The sequence below is a fragment of the Synchiropus splendidus genome, chromosome 4 (genome assembly GCF_027744825.2).
Source record: "Synchiropus splendidus isolate RoL2022-P1 chromosome 4, RoL_Sspl_1.0, whole genome shotgun sequence".
Lineage (NCBI taxonomy): Eukaryota > Metazoa > Chordata > Actinopteri > Syngnathiformes > Callionymidae > Synchiropus > Synchiropus splendidus.
The window spans coordinates 16,128,215-16,149,330 of NC_071337.1; the positions used below are offsets into that span (position 1 = coordinate 16,128,215).

Here is a 21,116-nt window from a genome sequence, read left to right on the forward strand (position 1 = left end):
CTCTCTCTCTCTCCCTGTCTCTCAGTGAAGAGGTGGGACTAAAATGGAGAGCTGGGGAAGGAGAGATATTAATGATGTGGCAGTGGAATGAAGCCTGAGCACTTTTAATGAGTTGGTTACCACAAGACCTCCACTCGAGGTTTCACACCGCTTCAGAAAATAAAGAGATGGAGACTCTAATGAAGAGCTCAAGTTCAGTCTGGCAGACTTGAACCAATCCAGCACCAAGCTCTGAGAGACACCCAGTCCTGGGAAACCTCTGACCACGGCCCCATTCCAATCAGAGTTTTTCTGTGATGCAGACTGTGAAGTCCAGACCTGGCAATGTGGATGCAATGAGTGACCCGGGACAATAAGACAGAGCTGCAGATCGACTCTTCTTCCCAGGTCTTGGAATGACATGAGTGGATTACAGCTTGTTATGTCTCCAGGTCACATTCAGAGTGACATGAGATATTGATCCCAACATGCATTCTTCCTTCATTCTGGACTTGCTTCCAACCTGTGGTAGGTTCCAGTCTCCATGAGAGGGCTCAACTGGGTGACCAAAACAATCTGCTCACGCTGTCTTGAATGAGAAGCCTTTGAGGAAGCGTGAGAGCTGCGTCTTTTCTGCCGCGAAAGGCTGATTTGACATCAAGTCCCAAGCAGCATGAAGTACTATGTTATTACATTGTTTCATTAAAAGTTTGTATCTCAACAAAAAGTTGCGATATACAGCTGTAAAAGCCCTGTCCTTGAGAGGCAGCCTGGGAAGTGCAGTTGCAGACACATTAAATGGCTGTGATATCCGTGATGACACTGTAGCCAGCTTCATCTAGCAGCTGCAGGGAAAGTTGGAATGGCTGCTTGGATGGTCGCCTCAAACTTAATGACTGCACTTAAGGTTTGGTCTGTCACAACGTGGCATTACCCTCAAACCCATCTGGTTTGTGCTGTGGTCAGTTCAATACACAACTTTCTGGCCATTACTTGCCATCTGTTTTAAGCTGAAGGTGCATGGTTTAAAGTGGTGTGTACTGTATAGCAGGGGTTCTTAACCTTTTTTTTTTTATCTCGGGGGCCACCTTTCCCCGGACAAATGGGAAATTACATGATACATGTGATCAGCGCAAAGATATTTGTCATGGAAAACTCCAACCAGCAGCAGAAGCAGGTGCAAGTCATATTCATCAAATTTACTAAAGAAAAAAAATACACTTGATGCAAACTGTTGAGAAAATTGGAAAAACAGAATAAAATGGTGAATAAGATAAATATAATAAAACCATGTCTAAATATCATAAAATTAAAATGATATATTTTATTTAAACTCCAAAGAGGATATGAGTGAAGTGTAAATAAAAGTATCGCCATTTCAAAACTGCTTCAACAGGTGCGATCATGAACCGTTTTTACTGTTGGGGGGGCAACATCACTTTATCATTTTTTTTATTTTCAAGAACTTCTCCGTAGTTAGTAACTATCGCAGATTTGCAGCTGTCAAGTCAATTCAGTGACACACTACTGCCACCATACGTGGGAAATTCAAATTAAAACTGAGTGTCTCGTGGCCTAAAGATGTTAAAAAAAAGACAAACTTTTAGTGGCCCTCTAGGAGGTGCTCAACCATGGGCACCGGCCCTATGGTTAAGAATCACTGCTGTATAGGACGCAGGTCCGGACACACTGAGAAATGAGTTTTCTCTTCTTGTTTCCGCAGGTTTGTTCTCTTGGTCACCACCCAACGTTCAGGACCATCGTGAATAGCAGAAAGGAAGATAGAGCTCGTGCTTCATCCGAGTTATGTGCACATCTGACCGCCAGGTGGGTTTGACTGAGGAGAGTGTTATGGTTTGTTAACTCGTGTCGCCTGACACATCATAAATATATGGGCTCGGGTTACACATGAGAAAACAGCCTACGGTGGTTGTGGTCATGCACCGCTGGGCATGTGTGTGTGAGTGTGTGTCAGCAGCAGGGGTGGGCTCTGAATCAGCTGGGTAGATGGAGTCCAGTTTAATTGTGAAAGTGCTGGGCTCTGCAGGAGGGCAGCAGCAATGTGCATAGTTAAACTCTGCTCCTCATTTGTCCTCGCAAAATGCTGATGCAAGGGCAGATGCAGCGAGAAACCACCATTCAGAGAGAGAGGAGCTGGAAGTTGGACTGTATAATAGATTACCCCATTACTTCCGCTGCCCTTCGGAATTACCCCTCTCCCAAGCAGCCTGTCAGACACCCTGCGCAGTCCCGAGGCACAGATTCATGCTCGGCTGAGCACAGGCCGTGGAAAGTGGCCCTCGGAGGCGTAAAGAAGGATGGCTAAGTCACCGCTAAAGGGAGAGGAAGCCGCAACTCAGATGGAAGAGACATTCATGCATCATCTCACAAGGAGCTTCCTGTTGCTGCTGCCGCCTCTTCAGAGCTTAAATCGGAGCAAATTTGCCCCCAAATTTATCTTCAAGCTCACAGAGCCGAAATAAATGGGCGTCTAGAGCAGTGAAGTGCCACACACCGTCACAGAGGGCAAAAAACACAATCCCTTTAATGTAATAAAAGGACAGATTGGGTGCACTGAGGCGTGGGTGACATCTGGTGGTTTGGAACTTAACTACACACCGGCTCGTGCTCATGTTCGGATGGAAGTGGTGAGGAAGAAATTGAGCGAGATGAAAGGAAAAAAGATGGTGACTTGCTTTGAGACTAATTTTAGCAAAACAAAAGCAGTACTTCCATGTGTTTGTAACGCAACTGCCATCAAGAAAGAGCCCTTAAAAAAATAGATATTGACAGTGACTTCTACCTGTGTCAAACTCAAGGCCCAGGGGCCAAATCCTGCCCGTCGAGTCATCTCACACAGCCTGTAAGAGCGTTAAACATTTAGAATCGGCACCTTAAGTGTTGGCCGTGTTCAAGCGTCAGGCTGTTTAATAGCAGGCAGAAAACCTGTGTCAAACAGATCATCTTGATCCCGACAAAAACTGAAACATCAAGCAGACGGAAGGGACATTGATGAGCTGGTGCGAAAAAAGTGGATGTATGTTTGTGCCTCAAGGAAAAAAACGGTGACTTGCGTTACATGCTGGAATCAGATCAACCACAGTGATGCTTTATGCTAAAATGCATTCTCTAATAATTTAAAGTAGAGTAGTGTTGAATTATGTTTGGACTGGGACTGTGGCCCAATGGAGTTTGACACCCCAGGCTCAATACTGTGAGACCTGTGGTCAATAGTCATAAATAATAAAACAAACAACATGATGGAAAAAAAAACAGTATTTGCAAGAGTTGAGGTGTTATAATGGAGCTTTTGCTGGCAGTGCAACGACAGCAGTGCAGCTGGTGGTGAAGGGAGAACTCAGGTATTCTGATGACCCACAGAGCAAAAATGCAGTCAGGAACCAACAGCTGCAGGCTGATTACCCAGTTGGCACTCTGGGAACAAGCCCCAGAAAATGTGATATGATGCCTGTACAAAAAAATAGTGAACAGAAATATGAGTAACCTCGATGGGCTACAACCACAGTGACTGTTGCTCCAGCTCCAGCCGCTGATGGAACCAGCAATGGGTTTGAGAATTGCTCTGAGAATAAGACGCACAGAAGAATGATACCAAGCACAACAGGACGTGTCCATGCATCACCGGCTTTGTTATTTATCAATACCAAAAGTGTATTGGTTCAGCGACAGTCCTGCCTATTGTGTTTGTCAGCGAATTCATGCTGCATACTAAACCTTCGCCTCCTCTTTCCTCCAGTGTGATTGACCCCTCAATACAGTCCTGGTCACGGCTCGACTGTCTCCGCCTAAAGACTCAATATCAGGTCTGACAGTGCAGCCTTTAGCCTGCGGAGCTGCTCCACTGTGTGTTTTTAATTACTCTGCTGATTGGATTACGGTCTCGGCCACGCTGACACGTCGCCTCCACTTAACGCGGCGATCGACGTATTCAGCAAGAGCATCTAGTTGTGCGTGACGTCTGATTCGTCACCGTGTCTCTTCTCCAGTCCTGAGCTGGCCGCGTGACGTTCCTCTCGCTGAGCTGCCACGTTCATCAACGGCTCGGAGCTGGAGCTTCTGAAGCCAGTAACAATTCATGCTGTGAAATATTTAGCGTGGAGGCCGGGAAAATTGATTCCTTGCTGAGAGTGCAGATTGAGAAGTGTGTAACGTGACTAGATGCTTTCAAAATGATGCGTTTTGGTGGGGTCAATGTGAAAAATGTTTGTTTTTTTTTTCCCAGAAACCCAAATATATTTTCATGTGGCAGAGTCTCAGTGTGAAGTGGAGTATCCTCGTGTGCTCTCACAGATTTATCAAGGTTCTCGTCTGCATGTACTAAAGTGCTCGCACAGCATTAGAGCTAATTTGCCTAAAAACATTTTAACACAGGGCTGAAGTGGTTATTAAATTCAATCCGAATTCAAAGCACACCAAAAACGGCACCATCATCATCATCATCATGACCAATGAGGATTACTGTGTTCCAGCTTTGCCATCCGACAGGCTATTGCAAGTATGTGTGTTGACATGGATATACATGGTTATTTGATATTAATCCCTTTAAAGGAGACACTTTGTTCTGCTGGTTTTGTGGACTGTGTCCAGACATTTGGCTGCTTGTGTGATTGACACCTCTGCATTTGGGGGCAATGGTACAAGCTAATCTACTGAACCGTGAATTCACCATAACAGCATTTGTAACCACGAGCAGCAATTCTGAAAAATGGGATTGAGAGATCTCTAAAGTAAAAGCATCTGTGAGGTTAGACCACTCTAAACTAGAAAAGAAATGGTGTCAGTTGTTGCTATAACATTTGTGCACGGTGGCAAAACATAACAACACACACGCTACGCTTGAAATGTAGACTCAATTTCTGCATGCAAAAAAGTCCTCGTTGTAAACTCAGATGCATGTGGTTAAAATTTTTACCTCCCAGAACACACCAAACTCCATATTCATTTCAGCAAACACACTTCTTTCTGTGTGCGGCCAGACGTCACTTCATTTACAAAGTCAGCAGTGGACCACTTGGTTGAGACAAAAGAAGTTCAGTCGGATTCAAGACATAGTTCAGAAAACTACTACTGTTTTTTTTGTTTGTTTGTTTTTAGTGGAACATTGCATTTCCTAAACCAAATGTAAGCTCTTTGCATGTTTTTGTGTCTGCCTCATGAAGTCTGTGTGAAAGTACTGTTTTTTTTTGGTCTGACTAAGTTTATGTTGCTATATCTAAACTACATTTTGCTGCATTGACATTTTTTATGTTCACATCGATCCAGTATTCCTTCAACTATTACTAAATTCTTAAATTCTTGATTAATAATTTTTATGTAGAAGATTTGGGTTCTTTCTTTACTTATTCATCATATTGTATACAATAGTTTATTTTAATAGGAAATAAAATAGTAGGGACTGACAAACTGTTCTAGTATGATGTGCCCCTTCTACATTTAGTCTTAATTCAGATTCAGTTCTGATTGAACGTTGCAACATGTAGGGCAGGTGCTCGAGCAGCAATAAAAGGGCTCCTTTTGCAAAAAAAAAAAAATTGTTGTTGTTCTTTGGGCGAGTTTGGATTTTTGAACAACAAAAAGATGTCCCCATTCATTTATATTATTTCCAGTCATGTGACCAGCTGTGGCTAAAACCATGAACAAACTGTAAAATTCGACTTCAAAGACGTCAACATCTATTGTGACATGATGCGTGAAACATACTACGTTACCGTATGAAAATCTTAGAGCTCCTTCACTACTGAGGTATAGTAGTTGGAGAAGATTGCTGTGGAACGTAATGTTGCAGGTTCATGTCAGGTCTGCGTTTTTTATATGCAATGCTTTTTCCAATTTTCTTCCAGCCTATTAACATATCAGACAAAACAAAAAGATCCCAGTAACGCGCATCAGTACTCTGGCTGGCAAGGCTTGTTTACTTTTCTGATGCTACAGGTCAGAGTAGCCGTCGAACCGTCGCTGTGCGTGGGCTTGTGTGTTCTCATAAGAACTTAAGTAAATGCCCCATCAGACGTCAAAATAGATTCAGAGAGTTGGCTTCCTCTCTGATCACTGCTGCCCGCACAAGCAACAAAAGAAGGGCTCAAATGAAGGCACCAGTCTGACACAAAAACCACTATCTTCACAGCGCACAAAAATGAAATGAAAGTTGTGTCAGACTTGTCAATGATTCCAAAGAGTTGGCTGTTCGCAGCCACAGCAATTAGTGGACATAAAATCTGCCTTTAATTCGTCTGTCTAAGCTGCCAGCATGTGACGCGTGGTTAAAGTGACTAATTGAAGAGACGCTGGCCTCCTGCCACGGAGGAGAGATGAGCAGAGAGACTTAACCAGCAGCTACCACCTGGATTTATAAGCATCTGGCTTCAGGCTCCAATTAATTTGAAGCCTCGCCGCTATTAATGACAACATAATTTAGGGACACCGCTCCCGCACTGCAGAGTCAGTTTGTCATTTGTCTGGCTGTTGTGGTATTTTTACACTCTCGGCTCAGATCTGTATCAACTTCCAGCAGGGATTTTCCCGTCTGCAGAATACAGCCAAAAAAAAAAAAAGTCCAGACAAAAGCATCTGGCTCAGAAGTCGGACATATTTCATCTGCTACCAAGAGGTGGATGTTAAACTCAGCCCCCAGTGTGTCGCTCCGTCGACGCGCCACCTCTGTCCTTCTCTCCTTCTTTAAAAGCATGTTGTCTGCAGATTAGATAATGCTCATCTCAATCCCGCCAGTGGCCCCACCCTCGCTGGGCTCCTTGGGCTTTTCCATTCGCCGGCCACTCTATTATCTGTAAACCCATCTGTCACCGGGATTTAAATAAATAAATGATGCCGAATGTCATTGTTATGACTTTAATGCTTAATACGTTTCCCCCGTCGGCATGCATATTGTTCGGTGATATATTTCATATTTCATAATCTCTCAAGTATTAGGCCCCTGCTGATTAATCTGGAGTGTTCACTGGGTGACTCTTATGAAGATTATGTCCCTTTTTGAAGGGAGTTTGAAACAAAGTCACATGAAACATTAGGAGCTTGAAGCTGTTCCGGCAAGAATAACGAATCAATGACTTAATTGACGCTCACACAGATGAAGAAACTCGTCTTTCTCCACAGAACATCTGCAACTTCTTTGTGGTCATTAAGCCCTCGGCAGCTTAAAGATGTCCTGATGGTGGACAATCGTTAAGCAGGAAACGCTGCCAAATAAGGGAATAAATGCCTGTAACGGAGAGTCGTGATTATTTACCTCAGATGTCGTCACCCAGGTTCGTAACCTCTGCCGGGCCGGGCGGGGCCCCGACATGTTGGAGCAGCTAATGGATCTCAGGAAGGTCCAACCAGACAGAAAGAGGGCACTTGTTACGACCAGATCACATGTTCCATGACGGCAGAGAGGCTTTGGTGGTCCGGCTGGATTCCACGGGGAGGACGGGTTTGGTGGAATTATACAGACTGAGAAGCAAGAGTCAATGAGGAGGCCTGAAGACGTGTAGAAGGTAGGATCTTTATCTAGATTTTGAGGATGACGATTTTTTTTCACCTGCAAGAACATGCAAAGAAAACAAATTCAATGGTCAAGTAAAGTTTTTAGTTTTGCTTGTATGTTTAAAAATGTGTATTGCATGTATTTGCGTGCATGTGGGTGTGCTGCTAGAGTCCGAGAAGTTTTTCATTTTTTATTTCACCTTCATCTCTGCCCTTGACATGCATTTAAAACCTTGTCCTCTTTTTATCAGTTTTTGAGAGTAAAGTAAAACTACAGTGTTGTAGTGGCGTTTGCAGTTCTACTCCACGCTTAACCTCTGCTGTGATCTACTGTGTTGCTTTAGACTGTCCCATTAATGGAGTTGTTGAAGTTTCAAAGACAAAGAAATGACTCCTATTTGACTTGTTAAGTGACAAACTCTCTGCTGCTGAGCGATTCTTTCGTCACTTAAAACTCTTAAAAAAAACAGCTTCACCTTCCAAAATGTAAACGTCTACACCTTAAATTGTAAGGACAAATAAGAAAAGAAAGGTTTGAATCTTAATGCATTGCTCCAAAAGGGAAGGGAAGACAGGACATGCTTATGTAATCCCTCCTCAATAATAAGTCTGAGCCAAAATAGGAGGTCAGCTTCACGCAAGTCACAAGCCATTTAAGAAGAGCGACCAATGAGTCCTGAGACACGATATTTGAACCTGTGTTGATTCAGATATAGCAGAACACATTTATGACGGACAGTAATTGATGTGGATAGACAAAGGCACAAAAACACACCTCAACTCCAGCGAGAGGTAAAAAATCTTTAAAAGGTAACTAAGAATAAAAATTTATTTGGTCTCGACATGTCACCCCGACATATACTGGAATTATTTGTAGACACTATGTCTTGTTTTGATGGCCAGCTGGTGAAAAGTCTCAAAATGCGCTGTAACAGTTGAAGTTAAAAGGGTAAAAAAAAGGGTAAAACAGCCGGAGCCACAAAACAGAGTAATCGTTGATCCAGACTTCACCATGACTCCTCTGTCTGGATCGTTCCATCTCTTATGTGATGAAAGAAATATGGGACATCACGGGAATGTTAAGGAGACTCTCTGCAAAGTGTTGTCCTTGTTACCACTCTTTAGAGAAGGTGTCATCGAGTTACTTGCCCGCCTCTTTTATTCTTACTTTGCTTTTTACTGACTCATCAGATTGTACAGTCTGCTGACAGGCCTCCACCATGGATCACTCCGCCTCCATGAACTTTTCGGTGGTGGATGAAGGTGAAGTGGAAGACATGCGCTCTCTCCTCCCACAGAGGATCCCCCACCCCGCACAGGCCTGCTCTCCCCAACGTGGCAGGCTCCACACGATCCAAACGTCCACAGACCACACTGTGTGGCTGGAGAGGACGCAGGCCATGGCCACCACACCTCTGTACAATGGCCACCTGTACATCGCGCCCTGTTCCAACCGCAGAGGAGACAAAGCTCGAGCCAAAGACAAGAGGTGTGAGAGGAAACCCGGAGGATGCAAACAAACCGCTGCACGCAACCGTCAGTGCAAAGCCAAACCCCCTCACAGGGTCCAGGAGAGCCTCGGCTCCTTCACAGATGTCCAAAGGTCCCCGTGCGCGTCCCCAGCCAAGTGCAGGTGTCGCTCCGAGCTGGAGAAACGGGCTCGGCAGAAGCCGCTCAACCTCTCCATGGAAATGCACGACAGACACAGCCTTCCTGAGATCATCATCACCAGTAAAGACGACGATGAGTCCCACAGCGAAGCGCATCAAGACCCCAGTTTGTCTAAAGCCAAAGGGCACCTGCCCGGCTTGGAAGGCTCAATGGTGGTGGGCAGCGGCCCGATCCCCCTGGATAGTCCAGAGGAGGACGATAAAGACGACAGGTACTGGAAGACCCACAACATTGGCTGGAGGCTGGTCCGCCGGAGGGCCCTGTTTCTCAGGAGGCAGCAGCTGAACGACTGCGCTGTGTCGGTGGGAATGTTTGGAGTGTTGATGATGGTCATGGAGACGGAGCTTTCCTGGAGCGTCTACAGCAAGGTCAGAGCTAACCAGGATGAAGCCATCTGCTCTTAGCTTGCCTGTCACTCATCTCTCACTAGCTGAAGTCTCAGGGTTTCTGTCAATTGTCAGTCTTGTGTAAGTACTGTTGACTTACTCACTCGCTCACTGGTGACTCACACACCCGATGAGTCACCAGTGATTTCTTGCCCTTGGAATGAATCGCGAGCGCTCATTTACTGAAGTGACTCAAACAAACATTCTCCCGCTGAATAATTCCCAGAACACTTAGGAACCAACTCCCACTTCAAGCACTAAATCACAGCCAGTCACTCTGTCACCCACAGCTTCAGGTACCTTCCTCCCTCTCTGACTCATTAGATTGCAGATGCAGTCGTTCAAGTAACTTCTTCACGCATGACTGATTAATTCAATTCAGTTTGTCACTAACTTCTTGCACTTTCATTCACTCGTATGCGTCATTTTCTATTCCAACATACTGTATGTTTGCATATTCTCTCCCACAGGACGTAGAGTCAAACACCGACTCACTCACTCTGTAACTGCAGTGCAATTAGCACCTAACTAAACACACAGTACTAAAATCAAAAAGACAAAGAATTCACACAAAAATGAAGCGCAAATTAATGACAAAATTGATGTAAACGATTTAGGCTGAACAACAAGACAAACAAAAGGATGGCCGACAACCATATGGAATACACCCTGCTTTGACAAGAAGGTGAGCCAGACATTCTCTAAAACAAAGAGGAAATGAAAAGCAGCAGCAACTACTGGCCAGTTTTTCAGAATTTCCTATAGGGCCACATTATGAACTGTAACTGTTGTGAGGGGCCATTATGCCAAAAGAAAGGCAGCGATGACTGCGAAATGTGACAGAAAAAAATCTTAAGTAATGAGGACAAAATAAACCAAAAAAGGTTCAATGGAAGCAAGGATATTAAGAAGTTTAACTATGGCATGAACCCTATAAAATAATTTTATATGCATTTTAGTTTAATAGAAATCATAATAAAACTATGGAACAAACATCTAAGAAAAAAAGGCGATTTATTTCAAAATATTTTTCGAATTTCATTCATCGAACCTTGAGGGAAATACTAAAATGACATGAAAAGAAGAAACAAAAATTAAGTCAGGAATGTGTTGTATAAGTAAATGACAAGTTATCAGTTGTATACTTTTAGACTGACCGTATGAGGGCCGCAAAAACACAGGCAAAGGGCCACATATGGCCCCTGGGCCACACTTTGCCCAGGTCTGCAATACACACGTGTAAGCTCCTCACCTACCGAGCAACTTGCAATTTCATAACGTTCAAAACCATAAATGACAGTTTTATTTTTGAACTGAGCTGAAGAAGTTTTGCTCCTGAGTTTTGTTATATTTGATGACGCCAGACGTTATTTGAAATAGCATTTTCAGAAAATGGTATTCTATTTTTTCTCCATGCATTTTGCCCTCACCAAATATGACCCTTGATCGTTGTTGAGTTGATCATCATGAACCTTGTCATAAAGAGTGATGCAGCATGGTCAACACAGACATTACTAGAGATCCCTGTCAGATCATGTTCATTAAATCCACCAAGTAGATTATTTAATGTATGTGGGATTAGATTAGATGGCAGAGATTTAGTGAAGCTCTTACACCAGGAGCCTTGTATCGACATGACCCTCAGCTGACATTGTGTTCCATTGTGTGCGCATGTGTGTTTAAGCATGTCTATCCTGGTGAGGCCCAATTTGGGGAAAAAAAAACACCCTTTTTGCTGGACCCCACAAGGTTAAACCCCAGTTTGAGGATGAGGGCTTCAAAATAAGTGGGTCATTATTATTGGGTGTAAGTTTAGTTCAGAGTCCTGGTTAAGGTGAGCTATTTGTTTTGGATGGTTAGGTTCGGGGTGAGAGGCTGGGGAAAGGGTTATGGCTATGAGAGGCCCCCACAAAAATCTCTGTGTGTGTTATGGGGGGAGTGAGAAAGGGGTTTATGTTGTTCATTTGAGGACCAATTCTTTGCAAAACACCTTGTGAGGACAGTATTTCAGAATCACTAGGTCATGATAAATGGGTTGAAGTATGGTTAGGAGTGATGGTTAGGTTTAGGATGAGAGGCCGGAGAAACCATTATGGCAATATGGTGGAACCCACATAGTCCTCGCATGGTTATAAATATGAACCTGTGCGTCTCTCCCACAGAGTTCCATCTACTCGCTGGGGCTAAAGTCCATCATCAGTTTGTCTACCATCATCCTCCTCGGCTTCATCATTGCGTACCACTGCTGTGAAGTTCAGGTAAACAGCTTGTTTCAAAGTGATGAGCACATACAGTGGCTCCGTTCAAGGTCAGAGAGAAAGTGCCGGTGTCCATTAATAACTGATTAAATCCAACAAATATTCTATTATGAGCAGAGCTAAGGATGAAATGGCATTACTTTTTATTTGACAAATACAGTATATCACTTCTAAGCTTCTAGGGATCCTTTAAAGTCTCGTTTCAGGTCCAAAATATTTCAGTTTGAATCTCATTGTATTCAGTCACATTGCATCTTTCAACTTCAACTGGAACGTATATTTACTTCACTAAATATTGGCGTGTATAAAATGTGCAATGAACCAAGCTCCAATGACTCTGCTCTGCTGTAGCTGTATGTCCATGACATTGGTGCCGAGGACTGGCGGATCGCGCTGACGTCAGAGCGCCTGGCGCTGATCGCGGTGGAGCTGGCCGTGGTGGCCATCCATCCCTACCCAGTGGGTCTGCTGGAGTACTTTGAGCATTCCAACTCTCAGGAAGCTATAACAGAGACGGAGCTGGAGATCGTCCTGGCGCTGCCCATGTTCCTCAGGCTCTATCTGCTGGGCCGAGCCATGATGCTGCACAGCCGCCTCTTCACCGACACGGCCTCTCGCAGCATCGGGGCGCTGAACAAGGTGAGTTGAGGGGCTTTAGTTGAATCTGGAATCTGTATTTTAGCAGATTGGCTGCTTGTTTTCAGCTGACATTTATTTCTTTAAGTTCCTGAATGGATCGTGCTTCATCTTCGACCTAGTCTTCAGCTCCTCTATACTGAACTGCACAGAATAAGTAAACCTGTACATTTCATGGGTAATATCATTCCCCCATCAACAGCATTGTTTTTGCCGCCACATTCGGGATCATATGTTCCTGTGGAGCAGAGCTGCTGCAGCTGTCCGAGGCAGGCGTGATTTGATTAGTGACGCCGCCGTCTCCATCCTGCTGGATTATGTTGGTGATGCCCTTATGTTAGGCCCATCCTGCCGCTAGACATCGGCCTGAACGATGGGCTGAATGGCATCATATGGGGTTGTTACGATGCTAAGCGCAGTGTTTTGTTCTCGCCTTTTCAAGTCTGTTTTGTCAGTTTCCTTCAACTGGCATTGGTCTACAGAAGTGAGAGAGAGGAGTCAACCCACATTTATGCTACTTTTTCTCGTGGCGTGTTCACTGTAATACATGAGTTGTTAGTGTTGCCTTGTGGAGGTGGGAAGGCAGTGTATCTATCAGCATGGTACAATGCCTGCTGTTTCTGCCACAGAGGTCTGTCATCAACCAAACAATTCTGGATTAAAAAAAATGAGGAATGACATATATGAGGTCAAATGTTAAAAAACTCTGACTCTGGAGCTGGAGCTACTTTAGGCACATTAACCAGACGACTGACACCTGCTCATTATTATATAACACTGGTGGTCTAACATAAGCAGATGATCAGAATTATGATAAAAGTCAGTCGTGTATAAATAAAAGTATGCTTCGGATGCTGTTCATGTCATATTATCCTCCCTACTGTGTTGTTTTTAGATTATGAAATATGCCCCGGCCTTGATAATAATAATAGTAATAATAATAATAATAATAATAGTAATAAAAAATAAATAAAACAGTCGTGGTCAACTGTAGTGATCCCTCCAAATAGATTTTTAAAATGGACCTACTATGTTCCTCCATCTATCTGCAGTTATCCAGGTAAAAGAATGATTCATCCATTTCTGAATAATGCAACAGAAGACACTGAAGCCACACTGCACTGTATAAACACCTGCGCTGCACCGACAGACTTCATGAAGCAACTTTTTGCTTGTTCCCCAAAAGCTTTTTAAGGGAGCCAAACTTCAACCAAATATAACACAGGAAATACAAACAAGATTTACATTTGATGCGTATTTGAGATTCGATTACTGAATAACAAATACTCAGTGGGCCTTAAAAGGGCCTGTCAACGCTCGTGTCCAAACACTCTGTTAGCAAGTTCATGTCTAAGTGTAGTGTGTCCAAATAAGACCGAGGGCACTCGCTGGTTATCCCTTGAAATGATCCCTTCAAACCGAAGGGTCTCAGAGCTGACTTGAAACAAAGTGGGAAGATGAAGTGCGGATAGATTCCCAGGACACCAACGAACAGTGACGTTTGCTTACTTTCTCCTCCCATCACACGCTAGTCACCTGAAGGGTCGACCGTGTCCGACAAAATTAACAATACAAGATTGTGGTATCTTGAGTGGACGTCTGAAGGAGCTCAGGTAGCTTATGTAAACATAAACATGCGTGACTCGCAGAAACTTTTCACAGGAATGTCAGTTATGTTGGAATCACCACGTACATGCTGTCAGGGCCAAAAAAATGATCCAAGTCCATGTCTTATTTTTGAGATTTTGATATCTCAGCCCTCCACTTCTGTAGCAGGAAGATAAGAGAAGAGGTGTTGGACAGCCGTCGCCATCAGATGACCTTTAACCCTGTCCGATGTTCAAGAGACGTCTCAGCCATTATACTTGTGCAGACGGCCAGTCCCAGATGCTCTCGCAGCATTGTGCTTGTGTCCATGACCTTCAACCATCTATCACCACTGTTGTTCAAAAATGGCTCAGAGTAAAACATTCACTTCAAACTACTCAAACAACAAACAAGTATGACAACAGAGTTTATTTTGGAGTCCGGCTGGAGTGAGTGGCGCTGTCACGCCCCACTCTCTCTCTTGCCTGTGCCACTGCTGACCACGTCCCCTCCGATAATCCCTTCCCTTATTACTGCTATTTAAAAGTGGACAGATTGACCTTTGCCTCACTGTCGCGGTGCCAAACTGCCGGTCCATGTTTCAGCCAGATTGAAAACAAGTCTTATCCCAGTATTATATAATCTGATAGGTGCTACCGGAAATAGGCCAGATCACCAAAGCCAAAACCTATGTATCGGAAGAATAATGCTTTTGGAGTTGTGCTCCAGGTCTCACCCCAGCAGCTTCATGGTCACATTTGAGAACCAGCATATGAATGACGCATGAGTCACTGACTCGCAGGAACTTAAAATGATTAAACACATGAAAGGCTTAACCCAGAGGCGGGAGATTACATTTGACCTATAGACTACGAATGTTGTGAGAGGCCACCTTACCAATTGTCTTAAAAATGCATTATTTAAAAAACAGAAAGAAAGAAAGAAAAAAATATATATATAAACCATTAAAATCCATGACAAATACATTGCAAAACTGAGAAACATAAACTTGAGGAATTGTAACATTAAAGGAATTATTATTTATATTTGCCCGATAAATGTTCCTTTGTTCCTTCACATCATGGGTGACCAACACAAGGTCTGGGGGCCACCACGTCACTTTGTGCGTCCTGCAAGATGGTTGGCTCAAAGCAGGACGAGCAAGGGTGGGGTCCAGCAGGGGTGGCGATCTTGACAACAGAGAGGGTCCCGAAGAACAAAAAAACATTGACCCTTGTAACAATTTGCTTCAACTTCAGCTGTTGCAGTGCGTTATGGGACTTGCAGAATGAGTGTGTGAAGTTATTGACTTGTGACCGCCTTTGCCACCGCAGATCCACTTCAACACCAGATTCGTGGGCAAGACGCTGATGACCACGTACCCAGGCACGGTACTGATGATGTTCAGTGTGTCTCTGTGGGTGGTGGCCGCCTGGGGCTTACACGTGTGCGAGAGGTACGTGGAGTTGAGCCGCAGCACGAGTGTCGAGTCCAATGTTCTCTGGTCCCTCCGCTCCTGCAGGCACCACAACTACAGAGACCTGAGCAGCAACTACATGGAGGCTCTGTGGATGGTCTCCGTCACCTTTCTGTCCATCGGCTACGGAGACGTGGTCCCTCACACCTACTGTGGCCGCAGCATCTGCCTGCTCACTGGGATCATGGTACGCAGTGTTCCCCGAATTGATTCACTCTGTTTTAGGGCATTAATTTTGTGGGATTAAAAATAATGCGATGGTCGGGCCTTTGAAGATTAAAACAAGGACATTAAAGTGCAGGAGGACACGGTGGGCAGGTGTCAGAGCCACACAAACACAATCCATGATCGTGCTGCGGAGCAGAAGAGATTTTGAAGTTCAAGTATATATTGCATTACAACAGCATATGACTGTTAAAGGTTTTGTGGTAACATTAGAACAGGTCATCTGAGCCTGTTTTTGATGCCTGCTTTGTAACAACTCTGACTCTCCCAGGGAGCTGGCTGCACCGTGCTGGTGGTGGCGGTCGTGGCCAGGAAGTTGGAGTTGACTCGAGCAGAGAAACACGTGCACAACTTCATGATGGACTCGCACATTTCCAAGAGGGTGAAGTATCAAAAACGCTGTTGTGGACATGTTTTATTATTGTTCGATAGACTCAAGAAGACTTAGGCTAAGACTTAGCTAAGACTCAAATTCATGTGTTGGCCGTCAACTGGCCGCCAAGTTGAAACTCTCTCATGGGCAAGAGATTTGATAAAACAGACCACATCCTAAGCCACTGCTTCCCATGACCTTTTCCACTGGAATTGACTTCTACAAACCAAGAAAACACAACACAAGTGTAAGTTAGTAGTAAAGGGGACTTGGCCCATACTTGGACTCCATCTTCAGATCATATATCTTCTGTCCTTTTTCACCTCTAGTCGAATCCCAACACTGGGAATAAATCTGTGGTGGCTCTTCAATAACACGCACATCACCGCACAACATTGTCACTTCTCTACTGTGACGGTAATTTGAGGTGAAACTGGGCTGCAACAACTATGCTGAATGTTGCTCAACAACGTTTATTATTTGGACATTTTTCAATGTGTTTCAGAAAGAATGCATTCCTGCTAGGGATGGGGCTTTCACTGACGAATTTCGATTCATTCATTAGACATTTCTTTGATGCAAAACACATCCCTGATGAAGGAGACGAAATGAGATCCGTTAATGGACGGAAAATTGAAGCTTAAAGAAACACAAAATATGCAGTTCTGCACACTCAAGGTAGCAGAGTTCACTCATGGCTGGAGCACTTCCACGCTGATCTTTAAGCTCAGGCCTATGGATTCAACTGAAATTCCATTATTTCTAAACATTTATGAGACCTTTAATGGGGGATGTTATTTGTGTGCGTGTGGGGCAGAAGAGGATCTGGCTGGTTGTTGGGGGTCTCTGAGTGAGTGACACTTCATTCTCCTCGATGTGCTATCCACAGTGGCATGAGAGTGGGAGTCGTGGTCAGAGTTTTGATGGTGAGTCTCCAGTAGGTGCTTCAGAGTGCAGAGCAATATTGCGAACAAGGTCACCTCATCCCAAGCCGGGTGTTTGAGAGGCTCAGACGAGAGACTCTGCTACTCCGCTTCAGTTTCTGTTTGCTCACAAAGTCTTTTCCACCAGCTTCACCTCACTTGGGAAAGTTCCAACGCTGACTACAAAGTAGAAATATGAGTACTTTCACTTTATGATGCTCATCAACATAAAATAACTCCCGAGTGATTCTGTCTCCGACTAGATAAAAATCGCCGCAGCGAATGTGCTGAGGGAGACTTGGCTCATCTACAAACACACCAAACTGTCCCGGGAGAGGGATCACACCCGCGTCCGGATGCACCAGAGGAAGCTGCTGCTGGCCATCCACCAGTAAGAGCCACGTCTCCCCCACACGCCCCTCTCTGATCTTCACTCTGATTTCTTCCCAGAGTCCAGAAGCATACAGGCATTTCAGTCCAGTGTTTTTCATTGTGTGATTGTGTCGGTGCTTTACCCTGATGTAGTTCAGACTCCAGTAACACAATGTCTCAACTGCTGAAGTCCGGAAATACAGTCTAGTTCAGCTCAGTGTTGGGACCAGAATAGGATTATAATGAATGCGATATAATAATGTACTTAAAGTAAAATGCCATAATATGTTCATGTCATACTGACTCATATGTCAGTCAATCTGTTTGAGCACTGAAAAGTGCTTCAACAAAATATACATTTTAAGTCATATATGATTACTGCACATAAAAAGAACATTCGGTAGGTCCCACAGACAGGGGTCAAAATATAGCGCGGTAAATGAAAGCGTGTGTTCAGACTCCGGCGAGTGAAGATGGAGAAGAGGATTCTGGCAGATCAAGGAAACACACTTGTGGATCTCTGCAAGGTGAGAGAGGCAAGTGGATGCAGCAGCTCATACTGGGCCATGAAAGTTCAGTGTGAAATGTCTGACACTTTTTTTCGTGTCGCCCGTCACTCATTTTTCTCGGCCGGGACCTTGGGCACAGATGCAGAACCTGATGTACGACGTCCTGTCTGAGGTCCAGAGCTGCAGAGGAGAGCTGGACTGTCACATCCACGTCCTGGAGAAGCACGTGGAGGAGCTGAGGGAGGGCTTCAGGAGCCTGATGCCCCTGCTGTCCAGCACACTGTCCACCCAGAACTCCTCCATCAGACACCTCCTCAGGGAGAGGGAGGTGAAGGCCGAGACTGGCGCCGCTGACGGCTAGAGGCGGCCGGTCGATCTGGGACTAAAAAAAGTGTAGAATGAAAACATTAGCTTTTGAATAGAAACATCCCAAATTGTTTTTCATTTTTATGAATCTTACATACCACGATGATCAATTTCAACTGCTAATCTGGTGACGGGTGTCACAGTTGCAGCTCATGAAGCCATTGATATTAGTGGGCAAAAGCAGAAGGTGACCTCAACTCACCCGACACACACGGCTAGGATAAACTGTTTAGGACCATCACTGTAGCACGCTTGAGATGGCTGACCACAACCTCTTCAGTGCTCAAGAGGTGCTGTTCCAGTCGATATCACACAGAGGTCAAAGACGTGAGATTTCACATCCATGGTTAATACTTTTCTGTAAATAACACGGCACGACTCGGAAGGTGTAGAGTACTAAAGTAGACCATAAACTCAGTGAGACACAATAGGCATAAAGTGCTAAAATACCCAACAGTGCTAACAAGTCTTCCACAAAGTGACATCGGTGTTACATGACAGGATTTGAAAATGCACTTTTAATACAGTTAACAGCCTCACTTATCACGATCTATGGCAAAATAGTGCTGAGAAATCCTACATTAAAATAAATTAATCATTTAAGCTGCATAACAACCCACAGTTCCACTCTTGTAACGTGTCAAAGAAAACCAGGGCTCAAAGCGATTTTATTGGAGCTCTGCGTTTAGAAAATGGCGTTCATGCTGCGCCCTCTTGTGGAGAAACGTGTCAATGCACCAACGGTTTTTTTTTTGGGGGGGGAATAGAAACTAGGACGAGACATGATGTACCAATATCAGTTTGTTCCATATGCTAGGGCAAAGAGTTCCAGCAGTCATGTGAATTAAATTGGACAAAATTTAAAAGGTCAAGTACTTCCTTAATGGTGTCTTACATTTGCACTTATGGAAACTTTACATCAATAGACTGCATTTTTATGTTCAATACAGCACGAAACAAAAGCCACCCTGTTTCTTTGGTCACGTCAAGATGAACATAATGTGGAAAAACATTACACGTCTCAAAGCACTATTCTGTAAATTGAAATAAAGTTTTGTCATTGAAATTCATTGTCAGATTTTATTATTCACGAGCATATTCACCAAAACTCTTTTATTTAAAAGAAAATTTTATTAAGAGAACAGGGTTGGAGGGGTAGAGTTACAGCAACATCTGGTCGATGAACATAGATGTCCGATCCGTCTCCAGAACCCTTGACCACTGAGCTGACCACCCGATGGTGGACAGAAGACGCTGATATCTCCCAGTCCATCCCGTTCTCTTCAGCTCCGAGGAAAACTAGTGCTGCTTCCTCCTGAAGGAGCATCCTGGAAGAAGACACATACAAGAGTCATACAAGCGGCATGGACATCTATTAACCCAAGAAGGTCCACAGGATTTGTCCTCAGCCTTCGAAAGGGGGGAGTCAGTGGTTTAACTCAACCCTTCTGCAAACTGAGGTTTCTCTAGCACTGGAATGAGATTGGAAAACCACCACACAGGAGGTCCAGTCACTTGACAGTGCCGACGACTATGAGGGACACGCTTAAGTACAATCCCATGAAACATTAGCGCAGTCCCCCAAACAGAACTGTGTTATGCCATTGCATTTGTCTGAAGCAGCATCAACATGTAGCCATGACATGATCGCCTGGGATCAGCAAGTAAAAGGCCATAACACAGCTGACGAAGTTGTCAGAAAAGGATGAGGGAAGTCAGAGGAAAACTAAAGGCAAACAGCAATTCACCATTTGAATTGTTGATGTGACTGACACTTTAGCGTGACACTCCCATGACAGGAGATCTACACCAACGTTGACAACCTCTGAGGAAGTAGTGCCCAAGTGACACGCCACACAAGATACTTTCAAGAGCAAGTGAGCGTGATTGTGAACGAAAGAAAACACTTTTCTCAGGCACCACCTGGATACTGACCCTCTGTGAGACGAGCTTTGCCTCCAGTGGGCTGACACAGGACTGTGGAGCAGCCAACACACAGGACCACCGTCTGAGCATGGCTGAACACTGTCGTGATCTTATAACATCCTGCAGGAGGTCAGGGGTGCGTTAGTGCCGTCAACATTCTCTGGACTCTCGTGTCCAACAAGACGTTACCTGGACACTTCACATCCATGAAGTAAGAGTTTGGACTCTGGACTAGACGCTTCTTCTTGTGCCTCCTCTTCTCCTCCTCCGGGGATGGGTGCAACAAGTCTTTTGCGAGCTACAAATGGAGACAGAGTCGATGATTCAGCAGAAGTGCGTTTGGTGCGCCTCATGTCTGTTAGCTAACTGCGCCAGGATGCCATTACGTTAGCCAGGCTTCCCGGACGGCCTGCTACACATTACGTAAAAACACATTCACGCCCGAAAAACACGTTCGATCGGTGAGTAAGCGGGAGCTACGCCATAAACCACATCGTCTTAACAAGAAATCCCAATGTGATCGGTTAACAAATTCAGACGCGCATCTCAGCCATGACATGTTTGCGGTGTGCGCGCCGCCATATTGAGTCACAATGCGCTCAGATGTGCAAGTTTGCGGATAATTTTCCTCATAAATACTGACCGATATCATAAGTTAAGACCAGATACGCGATTGTTGAAGTTTTACGGGCTCTAATGTAGCAAAAACAAACCAGCACAACGGTAATATACACTGGTACTGACACTGGAGAGAAGGCGGTTGTACTCACTGGCATGTTGGCGTGGAGACAGCCGCTGCCGAAAAGGAGGTCTTACCGGAAGCAAGGCCTTCATATCGCGGCAGTCTGCCGGACGTGACGACAATTTAGGAGCTCGTCCGCCATATTTGTGAGGTAGGCGATGCCGCTTTTAAGTAATTGATAAA

General features: G+C 44.5%; 2 protein-coding genes and 1 non-coding gene across 5 annotated transcripts in view; 1 reads left to right on the plus strand and 2 right to left on the minus strand.

The window, feature by feature from the left end:
* Nucleotides 1–18,658, plus strand: part of LOC128756946 (small conductance calcium-activated potassium channel protein 1-like) — a 54,982-nt gene extending 36,324 nt beyond the window's left edge. Inside the window, exons 3-13 of one of the 3 annotated variants that reach the window (XM_053861836.1) lie at nt 1,703–1,806; nt 7,263–7,493; nt 8,674–9,521; nt 11,702–11,797; nt 12,149–12,436; nt 15,355–15,476; nt 15,543–15,684; nt 15,994–16,104; nt 17,282–17,409; nt 17,848–17,926; nt 18,039–18,658. In XM_053861836.1, the coding sequence (XP_053717811.1) occupies nt 8,703–9,521; nt 11,702–11,797; nt 12,149–12,436; nt 15,355–15,476; nt 15,543–15,684; nt 15,994–16,104; nt 17,282–17,409; nt 17,848–17,926; nt 18,039–18,260 (2,007 nt within the window). In that variant the 5' untranslated portion in view covers nt 1,703–1,806; nt 7,263–7,493; nt 8,674–8,702 and the 3' untranslated portion in view covers nt 18,261–18,658. Of the gene's footprint in view, nt 1–1,702; nt 1,807–7,262; nt 7,494–8,673; nt 9,522–11,701; nt 11,798–12,148; nt 12,437–15,354; nt 15,685–15,993; nt 16,105–17,281; nt 17,410–17,847; nt 17,927–18,038 lie in introns of all 3 variants that reach the window. The other 2 variants (XM_053861837.1, XM_053861835.1) reach the window with 2 other exon arrangements.
* Nucleotides 18,659–19,331: 673 nt separating this feature from the next.
* On the minus strand, nt 19,332–21,018 carry rps27.1 (ribosomal protein S27, isoform 1). Its single transcript, XM_053861840.1, has 4 exons — nt 20,962–21,018; nt 20,381–20,489; nt 20,201–20,311; nt 19,332–19,593 (listed from the first exon to the last, which is right to left on the minus strand). The coding sequence occupies exons 1-4, from the start codon at nt 20,965–20,967 to the stop codon at nt 19,565–19,567; spliced, it is 255 nt and encodes an 84-aa protein (XP_053717815.1). The 5' UTR covers nt 20,968–21,018; the 3' UTR covers nt 19,332–19,564.
* Nucleotides 19,663–19,792, minus strand: LOC128758274 (small nucleolar RNA SNORA35). The gene has a single exon (XR_008414478.1). It is a non-coding gene; the product is annotated as a small nucleolar RNA SNORA35 (small nucleolar RNA).
* Nucleotides 21,019–21,116: the final 98 nt, after the last annotated feature.